Genomic DNA, 15,494 nt, shown 5'->3' with positions numbered 1-15,494 from the left:
TTCGTTTCCTGTAAAAATGCTCCGAAATTCCTTCAGATCTGTTTGTCTTTGTTCAACTATACAATGCGCATTAGCTCTTGTCAACCTGCTCTTCCACATAGGTAAGTAAACATGGAATCAGTCTCTACTTCGATAAGGGCATACTAGACCAGATAAATTTTTTTTCTGCCTATACGAAAACCCAAACTGAAATGGAACAAGAAAGTGTCCCACTTTCCTCTTGCTTCCAGCAAAAAAGGGTTAAATGGCGTCGAGGAGAAAGTCTCTTCATTTCGGCTGGTTAGGACCCATCGGTCTTCGCGATAATATCAACCTGACACTAATATATTTATCTCTTGTACAAATACCAAAGGTTTCGTTGCTGGTAGCCGCCGTTTCCCAGCGAAGGGTTGTCTCCCGGTTGCTACGCTCGGCAACACTGTGATTTCGAGCTCTCAAAATGATACACTGGCAAAATCCTTACTGGGGTGTTACAAGAACATGGACTCGTGCGTGTTAGACTGTTGTCGCATGGAAAACTGCGACCTCGTGCTGTTTGACGGCGTCTTATGTTATGGTGTGTACTGCTCAACGGAAAATGTCTGCCATTTTCAACCCGCCGTAGAAGGACAGAGGTCGTTTAAGGCTGTCTTCCTGAATAATGTGTTTGAAGGTAAGTCATGATATTCACAGGGCAAAGTTAAGGCGCTCCGAAAAAGTGGAAGGTTTTAGATTGAGTCTCATCTATCTACGAGAATTTAGAATCTGTAAGAGCTGTGTGAGGGAGGATTTGAAAGGAAACCGGTGTATCCCAGGGAATTCGAAGATCTCTCGCGCTGCGTCACCACCACAGCCACGGCCCTCGGATCAAGACCTAAGCGAGAATCTTGAACGACAAACTCAACACATGTGATACCGAGTTAGGGACTTGAACCTGTGGGACTTGCATAAGCTCGCTATCCTTACGCGTATAGTCATAACGATGTCTTTCAGGCATTTAAAGATTCTAGAGAGAGAAAGAGAGGTAGCGCACAAAAGCACTGCGAGTGGTTCCAGGTTGCAGCAGCGCACACAGGCTTTTTATTTTTCGCGCGAAAACTCATCGTTTCCCACAATTCGGTGACAGAACAATTCTTGTCAATTTCCCTAACATAAACATATGTTGTTAAACGGATTCCAGTGGATATTATTTGTGACTCATTCTCATTTTTTTTTTTTTTTTTTCATTTGCCCGTTATACTATCTTGGTTAACTCGGGGAATAACTCTCACCTGCCTTTCACCTGTTCTTCTAGTCGACTCTGTAACTTTAAACTAACAACGATATTAGATCAGCGCTTATTGGTGCTAAAATTAATTAACCCTAGCTCTGGTAAGTTCTTCACAGCTTTCAAATCTACTTCTTTTCCTACTCCTCCAGTAAAGCTAACTACCGCTAACAAACGCTTACTAAATTATTACTTATAAGTTTCACTGAGTCACATACTGTGTTCTCTATTGTTCTGGGTATCATAATTCACACCATACGTTGTGAGTTAACATTCATTTAAGGACGGTGCCTTCTTTTGTTACTGCGCATACGTTCTGCGCATCTCGAGATACTCGGGTTTCCAATGGGTCGTGCCTACTAAAGCAGGGAAATTTTTGCGCGGTTTAAAACTATGCGGAGAAAGCAGAACTTAGCAAGGGCTATTGGAAACCAAACAGAAAATTGGGGGTAACCATACATTTTTCAGAGACAGTAAAGCTTCAAAATGGAAAAAACGCCATACAGTGCTTTGTGTTTATTGTTGTTTTGAATTATTGTTGTTTAATTATCTCTGACAAATGCGTGGTTACCCCCAATTTTCTTTTGGATTCCAATAACCCTCGTTAAAATCTGCTTTTCCCGCATAGTCATAAGCCGCGCAAAAATACTTCAGTATTAGTACGCACCGGCCTTAAACAATATCTCATCTTTAAGTAATTTCCGGAATGAGAACCCATAAAGTAGCAATTATATTGTTAAATTAAAAGAAAGAACTTAGTCTTCGGGCAGAAATATATTTATAATGCCAGGAGTGATCTACGGCTTGTTGTTGTTGTTGTTGTTGTTGTGGCGATACTATAATCAAGATGTGCCACGGCCTTCTAAATGGGGACTGGGGGGATTATTTGATAACAAGCAGGGAAAGGAGGACTCGGGGAAGCCATGATTTTAAATTTATTGTACCGAAAGGACATAAAGATATTTTTAGATTTTCTTTCTTTCCCAGGATGATAACTGAATGGAACAAACTTCCAGAAGAAACTGTTTCCAGCCAATCTCTCTGTATTTTTAAAAGTAAACTAATTTAATTTAATTCTTATCGGTAGGTTAACTTTTATTGTTATTTTGTATATTTTGGTGTAGTTTGATTTATTATTATTCAAGAGTTGGGGTGATGTCCCATACGATTTTGCCGACATAATGATATTTCGATTTAGATTTAATCAAGATCCTAAGTGCTGGCGATACCTCTTGCAAGCAGTGAGCTCTGCTAACCCCGTTCCCTAGTAAAATTCAGTGTCAGTCCAAGCTAACAATGCAATAAAAATAGAGAGCTTGAAATTGACTAACCCAGTACAGTCATTCCCTTTATTGCGGGCAACCTCGGGACCGCAAGTTAGTGTCCTTAATAGGGAGAGTCCGTAATAGTGGGAATTTCTTTTTGCTGGAGATTTAGCTGCTGTCCGTATTATCGGGTTGTCCGTAATAGTGAGGTGTCCGCAAGGCGAGGGTTGACTGTATAGAGCCTAAAACAACTTACCCTTGCTGTCGATAGGTTTAGACCCGGGAGCGCTTATTTTCCCAAGGATGTCATTTGTGTCTGAGAGTTGAAAAGCTTTCAAATTTTCAAAGTTTTCAAATTTTCTTACCGGCAGAAAAAAATATCCAAAACAATGAGGATAGTTTGCAAACTACAACACCGCCATCTAACAAGCACGTCAAAGAACCATGCGGTTTCCAAATTATTAACGGTAACGCAAAGATTCAAAAAGACAAAAACGGGAAGCAAGAGAACTTCCTTGAGAATAAAGCGTCGCGGGAAGTCAGGAGTAAAACTAAACAGGCAAGATCGAATCCATGGAAAAGCTTGCGCAAAGTCAAAGATTGCAACATCAAGGAAATTGCAAGAAACGTCACATTACACTCGAGTATGGACGCGGGAAAATTTAAAATGCACGGAAAATCAAACAACATTACAAGATGCGCAGAATTCTGTTGTCAGGACCGACTGTGCAATATTGCTGTTATCATGAATGGTCGTTGTTACACTGGGCGGTGTTTTAGCGCGAAAGACTGCGAATCCAGGAAGGTGGAATTCTCCGATGTCGTGGTTGCGTATGTGGACAATCACTGGCAAAATTGTAAAAATAGGAGCTCGCGACTTGAAGTGGCCGAGCATGAAAAACGAAACAAGAAAACCAACGTTCCCAATCCAAAAGAAGGTAATGATTACTAATCTTTATCTCTATTTTTGACCTTGCATGCCATTTTTTCTGAAATGTTTATTGATCGTTTCCCGTTTATTCGTTTCAACTATAATTTTATCAACCGTCTCACAGTCTTCAAACATTATATGTAACAACTCCGTAACGAGGAAGCCTTATTCTATAAGCCCTAAGGCTTCCTCACCACTTTCTCTGTAATATATGTTTTTTGTACTCTTATTTCATCAATGTTATTCCATCCGTAAACTGACGATGGCAAAGGAGTTGCCGAAACATGTCTTTCAAATTTAAAAGTCTTGTTCTCTTCATTAAGATTGTTACTCTTATTTTGCTTTTTTGTAACGTGTCGGGTGAAACAAACAAACAACAGAAGAATAATACGAATTATGCATTTTTCAGTGAGTCGGTTAGCTCTCAAATTGAAAATAGCCAGAAATCGGGCAATAAGTTCACTGCTGTTTGGTCTCAAATTCATGAAAATAGCCAGAAATCGAGAAATAAGTTCATTTCCATTGTGGTCTTGTTTCGTGAAAATAGTCAAATGTCGAGAGATAAGTTCGCTCCTTTCTGGTCTCAAGTTGGTGAAAATAGCCAAAAATCATGCAATGGGTTCATTTATTTTTCTGCTCTCAGAATCGTGAAAACGGGCAAAAATCGGGCAATAAGTTATTTTTTCTATTCTCAAATTCTGGAAAAAAGTCATAAGTAGAGCAATAAGTTATTCTTTTCGATCCCAAATTCATTCCTTTCCGGTCTTCAACTCATGAAAATAGCCAAAAATCGAGCAATAACTTCATTCCTGAAAAAAGCTAACAATCGGGCAATAAGTTCGTTGCTTTCTGGTCTCGACTTCGTGAAAAGGAAATACTTCTTTTGGAAACAAATTGCTGTGAGAAAACAAAAATTGTTTCGAAATTTTCAAGAAACATTTCATATCCAAAACATTTCGAAAAGCAGTGTTCGTCTTTAAAATTGAGTATGGCTTCGCATCGCATCGTACCGTATCGTAGCGTGTTGTGTTGTGTTGTGTTGTGTTGTACTGTGTTGCATATTTATGTATTTCTCTGTTGTTGTGTAGTGTTTTGTTAAGCAGGTATGTTTTCTTTGTTTTGTGTTTGTTGTGTTGTGTTCAGTAGGTATGTTTTATCATTTCATTGTGATTGTGTCCTATTGTGTTGTCCTTGTCTAGTGTTATCTTGTGTTTTGTCTAGTGTTATCTTGTGTCCTATTGTGTTGTCCTTGTCTACTGTTATCTTGTGTTTAGTTTTGTTTTATTGAAGGGTGACTGGATGGAAAGATAATGTATTGCGTACTGAATTGTAGTGTATCATGGAAATCAATGGGTTCTATGAATGAGGAGGGTTCATTTTGTATACTGTGCGTTAGGTTTACTGATTCCGCCCAAACCATCCGGGTGGTGTCGCACTTATATAGGCAAATAACAATAGCTTGATGGCAAACCAATCAGAGGCGAGTGGCGTCATGACGCATTAACCAACAGGAAAAGAAAAGAAGCAATAGAATAATTAATGCAAAGAACTTGACATGATAAAAATGGATTAACATAAGTGACTAAACGCAAAGAAAGAGAATGTAGACAGACCAGCAATAATGTCGTAAATATTCGCGTTTTGTAAACTCTGCCGCTAGATAAGAATAGAAAGAGATTCGCGTAAGATATTTCAAATGTATTGAGCTATTGGAAGACAAGTATTCAATCACGGATTCCGAGTCTGATAAATCGACCTGAGACAACCTTTGCTTCAGTCTTCGTAATTTGGTTTCTTGGCGAACTCGGATCGTTGGTGTGTTGACGTAATTGCAAATCAGCTGTGTTCGTTTGCTGTAAAGTCATTTTGTTGAGTAAACCTCAACTGCGCTTCAGTTGATCCCTTCAAAAGTACAAAATTTTCCGTTCGATTCCCGTGCAAAGCTCAAAGGATCGTATGGTGATGATTTCTGTAACGGTATAACCGTACTGCTACTAGCTTGCGCGCGACAATTTCTGGACTCAAATTCGTGGCAATAGGCCAGAACCGAGCAATAAATGCACTCCTTTGTGGTATCAAATTCAAGAAAATAGCAAAAAAAATCGAGCAATAAGTTTATTCCTTTCTTGTCTCAAAATTCCTAAAAATAGTTTAAAATCGGGAAATAAATTCATTCCTTGCTGATGTAAATTGCGTGAAAATTGCCAAAAATCGAGAAAAAGGTTGATTCGTTTCTGTTCTCAAATTCGTGGAAATGGTTTAAAATTGAGCAATAAGATCATCATGCTTTCTGGTCTAAAATTGCAAAAATCGAGAATCAAGATGATTCCTTTCAATCTGTTCTCAAATTCGTGAAAATGGCCAAAGATCGGAAAAAAAGTTCCCTTCTATTGGACCAAATTCGTTAAAATAGCTAAAAATGGAGCAATTAGTTCAATTCTTTCTATCTCAAATTCGGCAAAATAGACAAAACTAAAGACAGTTCTATTCTTTGTGGTCTCAAAATCGTGAAAATTGCGAAAAAATGGAGAGATACGTTCATTCCTCTCTGGTCTCAAATTCGTAAAAATAGCCAAAAATTGAAAAATAACTTTATCCCTTTCTGGTCTAAAATCCTTGAAAATGGCCAAAAATCGAACAAGTAAATTCCCTTCTGCTCTAAATTTTGTGGAAATAGAAAAAAGTCGAGCGATAAGTTCACTCCTTTCTGCCTTCAAATTCGTGAAAATAGCCAAAATGGTAAAAGATCTAGAAACATGGTCATTTCTCTCTGTTCTCAAAGTCGTGAAAATGGCCAAAAATCAAGCCATAAATTCATCCCTTTTTGGTCTCAAGTTCGTGAAACTAGACAAGAATCGGTCAAAAAGTTCACTCCTTTCTGATCTAAAATCCATGAGAATAGTTAAAAATCCGGCGAGCAAGAAGTTCATTGCTTTAAGGTCTCAAATTCGTAAATACAGCCAAAAATCAAGCAATGCCTTTCTGGAGTGAAATTCTAGAAAATACCCAAGAATCGAGAGATAATTGCATTCCGTTTGGGTCTCAAACTCGTAAAAATAGCCAATAATCGATCAACTAGTTCACTCTTTTTGGACTCAAATTCGCGAAAATAGGCAAAAATTGGGAAATAATTTAATTTTTTTTCTATTCCTCAAATTCGTCAAAAAGTTCATGCCGGACACAGGCATACTCGGAAAAAGGATATCCGAGTGCTCCTATCAGGAGTCGAACATAAGACCTTCCGATTACTAATTCGGACGCTCAACCACTGAGCTGCAGGAGACTCGTGGGAGCTAAGGACATCAAACTAGGTTCATGGGACAAACATCCTGCATACTGCTAGGATTGGAATGTCAATGTGTGGCATATGCGCAGTGGAAAAAGCGTGATAGTATATGTTAAGCCTGGTGAATGAATGAGAATGATGTATGATTCAGTGAGTGAATAATGTACATAGCACACTGCGGTGGTATCAGTGAAGGCTGTGAGTTCATTATGAATTATCACATGGTATTTGCGATTTTTTCCGGGTATGTCAGTGTCCCGTAGTGATAACTGATACATCTTAACCTTAGTTCAACGGCCTAGCTCCGAAAGTCTCCCACAGCTCAGTGGTGGAGCATCCGAACTAGCAAAACGAAGGTCATAGCTTCGACCCCTTTTGGGAGAACTCGGTTTTTTTCTCCAATTATGCCTGCGTCACTGACAGATAAAGTAAATATTCTCCGCACTTATATTACTTTCACTGTATCAAAACGCTGGCGACCCACGTATCTCTCTCTCTTCTCCAGGAGTACATTTTACTGAAAATTTTCTGCTTTTGTTTCAGGTAACATCGGCGACATTCTTGATTCAATCCAGTTTTTGAATGGCCAGTCCAACGTTACATCAGACATGAAGTTTATTTTCCTTCGACAGTGTGCTCTGTACGTAGAGCCGGAAAATTTCACCAAGATTGGGTATGGCTGGGCGACGCCTCGATATACGCCGTTCAAATATCTGTATCAGGCTCCAGATGGAACTCCTCCGCCACTTGGTATGCGATCGGCCGTGCCTCTTGGGGGAATGGGCACAGGTATGAAAACATGCACACCCGACCGACGTTTTCAACTGGACGAATTTTTCACAAAATTTCTTTTCCGATTTTGTCTTTAATACTCTTTTTCTTTCAGCATGGAATTTCGAAAACAAATCCAATTCAAAGCAATGTGTTTCGGCTATAGAAATAAGAATAAACTAAGAATCAAAGGTGTGAGTAGATCAGCAAATGAGCAACCAAAACTTCAAACTTTCCTAGAGAGCTCGTCAGTTGCGGAAAACCGGAAGACAAAATGCACTTGTGCAGCAACTGTGTAACTTAGCAACGAGATAGGTAACTGGACCCTTAAGGCTTATATTCACTTCTTTCCGTTATAGGATCCTTAGAGCTCCGGGCGGACGGATCATTCCACGAATGGACCCTTGAGAACCAGTCCCCAGGTGGCTCGGTCAAACTCGGCCCAGGTGCATTGGATAAGGCTGTCCTCGGTGTACGAATCACTTCATCATTGGGGACAAAAGCTGCCCTGTTGCGAACACACCCTCCCCATGGGTACCCTGGTGTGGAAGGTTTGTCGTACTCAGGATTATTTCCGGTGTCAAGACTCAGTGTGAGAGATAAGAGATTCTTTGGAGCGGAAATGGACTTATTTGCGTATGGAATGCTTCACCCAAGAAAAACAGATTCATCGTTTGTTCCTGGTGTGGCGTTTACTCTAAGCGTTAAAAATCCTACCCGGAAGACAATGAACGTGTCGTTCTTGTTAAACATGCCTCTTGGGGAACAACCAGGTACTTTCATCACATAAACTACAAGTTTTAATGTTAGTGTTTTTGTTTTGTGTTTTTGTTGTTGTTTTTTTATCTTTGCTTCTTTTTTGCTTATCACAGACTACATCTGTTTTGCGCGAACCGGAAGGAAAATAGAAAAATAGAAAAAAAATTTATGGTTCCAAAAAACCGGACTCGGAAAGCATCAAATGCGCTTAAAGGACCATGTCTGCAATGTTTGTTCTTTCATAATCCGCAGACACGTCAAGAAACGGCCATAATATGGACACTGTAGACGATGTAGAGTCGTCAGCCAAATGTGCTGCCATGTGTAATGAGGATGATGACTGCATGGCGTGGAGTTACAAGAAGAAAACCTGTCATCTGAAGGACGCCATGCCACGTCATGCTTACCAGGCTGACGTCACTTCTGGTGAGCTGCCCGCTTATAAGCCCCCTCGGTTATAGGACCATGTATTCATAAGCCCCTCCCTTCCGCATATAGGCCCATCTTTATGAAAACACCCCTCACCACTAAAAAAAGGTATGGTATTCCTTTAGAAGTATCCCCACTCATAAGCCCCGCCCCCCACCCCTTCTTTGACAAGTTGCCAAATAAAATCACATTCACAGGACAGTAAGAACAAGTAAAGCACAGAGCAATGATCTTTTACTATCTGAGAATAAAGTCTCATCTTGTTTTGGTATGTTCCGGTTACAGCTAAAGTTAGAGTTTCGAATTTGGTCTTGTAGCGAAGTAAGGTACGTTTTGTTATCAGCTTGTTTCGAGACTGTTTTTGTTTATTTCGGTTATAAGCCCCCACCCGTATGTAAACCCCGGTATAACCCCTTCCAAAACCCCTGAAGAAGTTCCCGAAACCCATGGCTTTTAACCCGGATTTTACGGTAGCTGGTTGAGCAAATTGTGTTGCGTGATTTTTAAGTGATGTAACGCAATCCACACAAACTATTTTTATTTTATGCTATGATCAGGAACGTCATAAGTCGGCTCTACAAATACAATAAAAGCAACCGGCCACAATCTAAAGATAGTTACTTTGCCATGCCTGTTGTCTTTTTTTGGTAATTTTCAAAATCTGAGTAACCGGTCACATTTTACTGTGGTTGCTCGCGCCCCGATTACGAACGCGATCTGTAACTTTGAAAATAAATCGATTTTTATCTAAATAATTTCACAGGCGTGAAAGGGAGATGGAAAATACACGGAGAAATGTTGACTTGCAAAAGACCCGGACACTTTCCAAACAGCGGAAGTACTACCATGATGTCAATCAACTCGAACAAGCCATCCTTCGCCGTCACGGATGACTTCCGGTCTGTGTGGGACGCATTCGAATCAAGTGGAAGATTGAGAAAGAGGGTCGAAGATTCTGGCTTTCACGGAACGATTTCTGTCAGTGCAAGGTTAGCAGCTGGCATTAGTGAAACTTTGACTCTCATCTTGGCTTGGTATTATCCTCACAGAGATCATGCGGGCGAAAAAGTTGGGCAGTATTACAGGTAAAGTGTTTCTATTCAACCTGTTCTGCCGCGATGATCGAAGTGTGTATATATTCAGTCCGTTGTTATCGTATAAATCAGTATAAATTTTAAAATTTTCCGACTGGATTATTTAAAGATATTTTCCCGCTGGCCGCTAGGTCAGTCACAAAATCAAATAGCAGAATCTACAATAAAAACAGTATTCATAATCCGCTTAAAACTTCAAAGTGGTTTCCTTCCTTGTGTCACACGGAAACATATCACAAGGTATCGCAGCGAAAATCGCCCAAATTTATGTTTAGCGAGCACTTCGAATAATACTGTAACAACAAATAAAAGAAAGCATTTTTTGGGGAGTACAGAGAACGGAATTTAATTATAGGCAATCTGTGTAATATCGATGTGTTGAGATTCAATGAAATTTTGTTTATACTTTTAAAACGTTGTATAATTACAAATGAAATGTCAAAAATAAGGTTAAACTGATATATTTCGCTGAAAAAAATAGGTCCTGAAGAAGAAAAAAAAGAAGAAAAGGAATCCAGAAAAAAAAAAAAAGCTATCGACGAGGATGGGATTCGAACCCACGCGTGCAGAGCACATTGGATTAGCAGTCCAACGCCTTAACCACTCGGCCACCTCGTCAGTTGAAACAAGAAGGGCGAAATTTAATTAATTATTATAATAAACTTTCAAGTGGCGTTTGCGATGGTGAATTATCACCTTGTAGAAATCGGCGAAAACCTTACTCTTTATTAATTTTGCCCTTCTCGTTACATTTCAACTGTCTATCTCATCAAATAGAACGGTACTATCGGATTTTAACCAATTCCTTAGTTTCCTGGTTCACTAATTCGTTAATCGATTCAACCGAACAACGACCGAACGCTCACCGAACCTGTCGAACGCAATCGAATTCAATCGTGGAAATCGTACTCAGTCAAACTCATTCTGGTGAACTCAGTCGGATGGTGTTCGGAAACCGAACTGAATCGAGCGCCGCTGAGTCCCTGGCATGAGTTCGACCTGTCCAGTTGTGTTGTGTGTGAACTCAAGAAATACCGTCGGAAACGATCTTTCTTCCGCTACAAATATTATTTTTTGTTGATCATCATCAATGAGAATTTCAAAAATTACAGACATACTAGATATAAGATATAAAAGGATGCAAAAATTAAGAAAAGTTTCAACAATATGATATGCGCTAATACTAGGAAGTAGCAACCCCGTAGCAACCAGTTCACGTTGAAGGTGACCCGACTGACCTCATTCATAGCCCTTTCTCACCTAAATTTTTCTTTTTCAAAACATTGAATTGTTCGTTCTAGTCCGCTTGAAACTGGCACCCTATATAACCTAATCCGAAGTAATATGCTTCTAAACTAGAAGTGAACCAAATCGAATTTAATCGTGATTGTTGTTCTTTTTGTAATTTAGCCTAAACATTTTTATTAATATCTTATTTTTGTACATAATCGTCTAATCTTACTTTTATCTTTTATATCTTCGAAGATCATAGCATAATTGTTTGCTACCTGCAAATCAAAGTTAAAGAAAGGTTTTCACTTTACTTTACTTTTGTTCCCGCTTCCCAAAACAAAATCCCCGCTCATATTAAACACCTCCTGAGCGTGTGACGTCGACACAACTTGCGATTGCGTTCGCCTACCAAGCATTATTATTATTACTTTTTTTTTTTTGGCGAGTTCGATTGCGTTCAATTTATACCGATACTCAATCGAATTCAATCCATGGATTAAGTTCGAATGAGTTTGGTTGAAATTCCTTTCGATTCCGTTCGATTCCTTACACCGTGCAGTTTTTAGAGCAAATGCAAATGTATGCAAATTTCAACCAAATTGTTTTTAAAAGAAAAACCTTGAACAGAACATGAATAAAACACAGTCGTTGATCAAGAGAAAATTAGAAAAAGGTTTCTTCATTGTTATGCTTTATAATTAACCGATTTGTGGAATTTATAAAAGAAGCATCTAACCCATTCGAAATTTTTTGTAAAGAATTGGCTGGAGGGAAAACGCTTACAACGTATTTGAACAATTAATAATACCAGCATGATCATTTTTAAAATTCGAGTATAAGCCGCCGAGCATATAATTGATCTTTTTATTGCACGTATTTTGGGGGAGCTTATTGTTGGATGAATTTAACTTAGCGCCACAAAAAGGTTTCTAATTTTGGGAATTTCTGGGAAGGGCAATGTACCTAGCTTGTATTTCGGAAATCTTATATTCGGAAGTTCACAGGAATTCTTCAAAGACCGGTAGTCATTTAAAAAACGCAGCACGAGGCGCGCAAACCGGAGACGCTTAAAGTTGACCAGGCTGGACGAGTCAATTCATAAGTAACTGCAATGGGCTTCGAGTACCCAAACACTTGAGCGCGCGAAATTAAAATTCCCTGCCGCGAGCCTGAAAGCGAACTAATCGCAGGAGAACTTTTTTCTCTCCTGCACGGAATTATCAACTTTACTGGCCCTAAAAGAAATGATTCAAACGGGGAACTACTTGTCATCCTTGTAATCTGTAAATTGAAGTACTTGTTTCACGTGTCATTCAGATTTACAGAAGAATTGGCCTGATCAGTCTTTCAAAATGGCACGTGCTATATTTACAAACCGACCAGTCTGGCCCGTTGGTTCTGACGACTGATTAAGGGTCCCTAGATTATCGATCCTGAGACCAGAATCACAAAACCTTCCTATCTTAAAGCCGCCGTTACACGTTGAAACTTTTAGCTGAAACTTGTGTGCAACGGCGCTGCGAAACAAGTTTCAGCAGGCGTTGCACCGTGTAACATGGTCGGTTTCGTGAAACTTTTTCAAACTTCCGTTGCGAGACAAGTTTCACGAAAAGTAGAACCGCTTTCTACTTCTGCAACGGCTCGCAACGGTCGCAGTGGTGAAAAAACAAGAGTTTCACCGTGTAACACCGCTTTGTGAAACTGGTCTCGTTCGCCGTTGCGCCCAAGTTTCAGCTAAAAGTTTCAACGTGTAACGGCGGCTTAAGACGTATCCTAAAGATTGTTTCTTAACAGTAGCTACTGTTTGATTGACAATAGGCTATTGTCAAGAAACTAAGTGCTGACTTTGGCCCCTGAAGAATACAGCGTAGTCGCGCGCGGAACGTGAAACATGCGCAGTAGAGAGGCTTGGCCAATATGGGTAGTCGGGCAACAACCAGGTTAGGGGAAGAGGAGAGACCCTGGAAACGAGTTTGGGTCATGCCTGGACATTTTTTATTGATGATATTATTGTTGCAGGCGCAATTTTTTACGTGAGAGCAAAGATTTGCCAGCTCGCGGCTCGCGGCACTGGGTGAATTATTATTTTCCCGCCTGCTACGCAGATTCTTATTAACATACTGCTCATTCGATTCTCAACTCACAGCTTAACTTTCCTGTTTCATTTCAGCAAGCTGTTTAATTCCAGTATGGATGTGGCCAATCATGTGCGTGATAACCTCATCGCAAACTTGAAAGACATTATTTCCTGGCATTCAAATATCGCGCCACCAAAGCCCGTCTCCTCTCCCCCAAAGGAGCACGCTATCCAGTCCTCCCTCCCTGAGTGGCTTCAAGATCATCTTGTGAACAGCCTGAGTTTTTGGAGGAGTGGTTTCCGGGTAGCTGACGGCAGGTAATACTCATTCCCCCACTTCAATAATGGAAAACTTGCAAAACAATAAAACGAACACCGAGGATTTTACTAACGCGGCTAAGCTGTAGCCTGTGCCACCGACGAACTATAACCGCCGATAATTACCGGGGGTTATAGCCCATCTGCAGCGCATGCTATCAAGCCGCGGATCGAGATGAAAAGAGAGCAAGAGTCGATCGACATTAGTTTAGTGTTTAAGAGCAATTCTCCAGGAAAGTGAAGCAAAGTTGGAAATGAAGATTTTAACCCCCCCCTTCATTTTTTGTGTGGAGGTAGGTTACCTGGAGGGATGAACAAAAACAGCCATATTTGGATCGGCAGGTGCGTCGTTGCCATGGAAACCGCACTTGATCACGTCGGCCTAAGGTCTATGTTTTGACTGAAAAATTCACTCTCAAATAGTAAAAATAAACGAGTCTGGTTCTCAAGTACATTTGAACCAATTCAAATGTAATTCATACAGATGGTAGAACCACTCTCCCAGTTTATAAAATTTACTGTTAGAGTATTTTGGGTTCTATAATCAAGAAGACAATGTTCGTATTACTATGTTGCCTGTCAGCCATTTTGACGAGAAGGAAAAACAAGCACAACCATATTCGTTATTTCTCCGAAAGTACTCATTCCACATAAACCAAATTAGCAGCAGGGCTTACATAGATATTGAAGTTTATAAATATTATAAAATCTATTTGGGGAAAATTATATTCTGCAAATGGGTGTTGAAGACATCTGAGGCAAGTTGCAAAAAATTGCAAAATTGAAAATGTTGAGGTCTCCAGTATTTGGTTCAAACAGGCTTTAGATAGAGAATATCAGCTTCAGAGGTTTTTTCATTCATCTTATCTGTTATCTACATTTGATTGATTAGGTTTTGGCCAACGAATTTGATGAAATATAGATGAAAACAAAGCCCACCTTGCAACTTTTGGGAATTTCTTCAGGATGCTTTTGTCGTGTAGGATGGGTCTCTCCTCAGTTCGCTCGCTCCATTTTCTTGACCAAATCTTGCACAGACTCTAGCGGAAAGGACAAATGTAACTGCCTAGCCTCGCCGAACATCTACTTTTAGACCAAAGATGATGATGCATTAACCCGAATAAAGAACAGTCGAACAGGTCAAACACAGCCGTGTGTTGAGTATCGAAATAATTCGTCAATACAATCCATCCAGGGAGTTAAATAGATGCATCAAGATCACAGCTGAGCAAATGCATGTCTGCGACGATTCTGAATAAAGTCTTTGGCTAAATCGAGCCGTACATTCCGTGGTGCATGGTTGAGAAGCGAAGAAATCGTTGTTTACGACCTGTTTACGACCAAACGTATATAGACCGGAAATGCGAGTAGCAAAACTGCTGACCGGATGTAGTTTTAATTGCGATAATTATTACGCGCTGTTTGTTTGTTTGTTTGTTTGTTTTTGTAGCATCGGCTAATTGTCGCAATGGCATTATCTCTTCTTTAGATATTTTTGGTACAATATATCATTGATAGGGAGATAATAGGACGACTTTTGATCCGCTTTTATGACTGTTTTACAGCGCGTGAATAAAGAGGACAAAATAAAAGCGCTTCACTGATCGTTTTACGCAACCACATAAGCCGCCCATGTTTCCTGGGTTTGTTTGTTTGTTTGTTTGTTTTTTTTAATTCATTGCTTATTGGATGTTAAGGATGGCCTGCATGTAAGATACGTCGCTGATCTGGGGCATTAGCGTACACATTAATAAAGTTACGAAGCTGGAATTTTTGACCCACCTCTCCTCCAGAAATAAATAAGTTCTCTCCAAGCCGATAAATTTTCACATTCAGTACCTAATACCTGCCCAAATTTTGGCATTCTTTCTGTTTATTTATTTATTTATTTATTTATTTATTTATTTATTTATTGCTGTTGTTTTTTTTTTCGGTGGGGGGAAGGGGTGACCGGACGTAAATTTGAGCCGTCGATCAAAAACACTGTAAGGGAAAATTGCATATCGTCGTGCGAAGGAAAATATCCAGGTCGGGACAATGGAAAGTTGGTCTCTTTCAAATCCCAAAAGGGACGTTTCGGTTTGT

The 15,494-nt window shown here is 39.8% G+C and overlaps 1 protein-coding gene and 1 non-coding gene across 2 annotated transcripts in view; one reads left to right on the top strand and one right to left on the bottom strand.

Annotated features, from left to right (window-relative positions):
- The window catches only part of LOC146485048 (uncharacterized), a 21,709-nt gene continuing 6,215 nt past the window's right edge, over window positions 1–15,494 (top strand). The window contains exons 1-8 of the mRNA XM_085104002.1: window positions 1–101; window positions 353–652; window positions 2,883–3,449; window positions 7,272–7,517; window positions 7,859–8,272; window positions 8,511–8,684; window positions 9,451–9,772; window positions 13,185–13,409. Coding sequence (XP_084960128.1) covers window positions 17–101; window positions 353–652; window positions 2,883–3,449; window positions 7,272–7,517; window positions 7,859–8,272; window positions 8,511–8,684; window positions 9,451–9,772; window positions 13,185–13,409 — 2,333 coding nt within the window. The 5' untranslated portion in view covers window positions 1–16. The remainder of the gene's footprint in view (window positions 102–352; window positions 653–2,882; window positions 3,450–7,271; window positions 7,518–7,858; window positions 8,273–8,510; window positions 8,685–9,450; window positions 9,773–13,184; window positions 13,410–15,494) is intronic.
- Window positions 10,318–10,399, bottom strand: Trnas-gcu (transfer RNA serine (anticodon GCU)). Its single transcript has one exon. It is a non-coding gene; the product is annotated as a tRNA-Ser (tRNA).

This window comes from Pavona decussata, unplaced genomic scaffold, assembly GCF_977016875.1.
Source record: "Pavona decussata unplaced genomic scaffold, jaPavDecu1.1 SCAFFOLD_28, whole genome shotgun sequence".
Classification (NCBI taxonomy): Eukaryota; Metazoa; Cnidaria; class Anthozoa; order Scleractinia; family Agariciidae; genus Pavona; species Pavona decussata.
Note: the sequence above shows the minus strand (reverse complement) of the source record. Positions and strands in the feature narration are given on the sequence as shown.